The 603-nt window shown below is 56.6% G+C and overlaps 1 protein-coding gene across 1 annotated transcript in view; it reads right to left on the reverse strand.

Annotated features, from left to right (window-relative positions):
• The window catches only part of EMH_0016740 (WD domain, G-beta repeat-containing protein, putative), a gene marked incomplete at both ends in the record, with an annotated part of 7,298 nt that overhangs the window by 3,305 nt on the left and 3,390 nt on the right, over positions 1-603 (reverse strand). The window contains 2 exons of the mRNA XM_013500716.1: positions 96-282; positions 416-463. Of these exons, the coding sequence (XP_013356170.1) occupies positions 96-282; positions 416-463 (235 nt within the window). The remainder of the gene's footprint in view (positions 1-95; positions 283-415; positions 464-603) is intronic.

The following is a 603-nucleotide window of genomic DNA, read 5'->3' on the forward strand; positions in this document are numbered from 1 at the left end:
AAGAAGACAGAGGAAGACACAGAGCAGTGTTTAAGGGTTTAGGGTTTAGGGTTTAGGGTTTAGGGTTTAGGGTTTGTGGTGGGTGCATGCTTTACCTTCCTGTCAGCAGCAAAAAAGAATGAAGGGGAGAGAAAGACAAGCAGGTGACCCCCATCGTGTGGCTGCTGCTGTTCTGTGCATGCAGACAGGGGGATCTGCTGCTGCTGCTGCTCCTGCTGCTGCTCCTGCTGCTGCTCCTGCTGCTGCTGCTCCTGCTGCTGCTGCTGCTCCTGCTGCATGCTTCTGCTGCGGCGGTATCGCAGCAGCCCCGAATATCCCACAGACGCAGCATGCAGTCGTCAGCCCCTGTGCACCAGCAGCAGCAGCAGCAACAGCAGCAGCAGCAGCAGCAGCAGCAATTCATGTGTAGATACACCTCGGGTGTACATACAGCTCCATATGCACAACAGAAACAGCATACAGGCTGCAGACACAGCAAGCAAGCGGTGTCGCAGCAGCAGCAGCAGCAGCAGCAGCAACAGCAGCTGCTGCATCAGCTGCAGCAGCAGGAGTACTTGCGTCCGCAGTAGTACTGCTGCAGGGGCAGTGTCTCTAGCAGCAGCA

The sequence above is a fragment of the Eimeria mitis genome, genomic scaffold, assembly GCF_000499745.2.
Source record: "Eimeria mitis Houghton genomic scaffold, Emh_scaff577, whole genome shotgun sequence".
Taxonomy (NCBI): Eukaryota; Apicomplexa; class Conoidasida; order Eucoccidiorida; family Eimeriidae; genus Eimeria; species Eimeria mitis.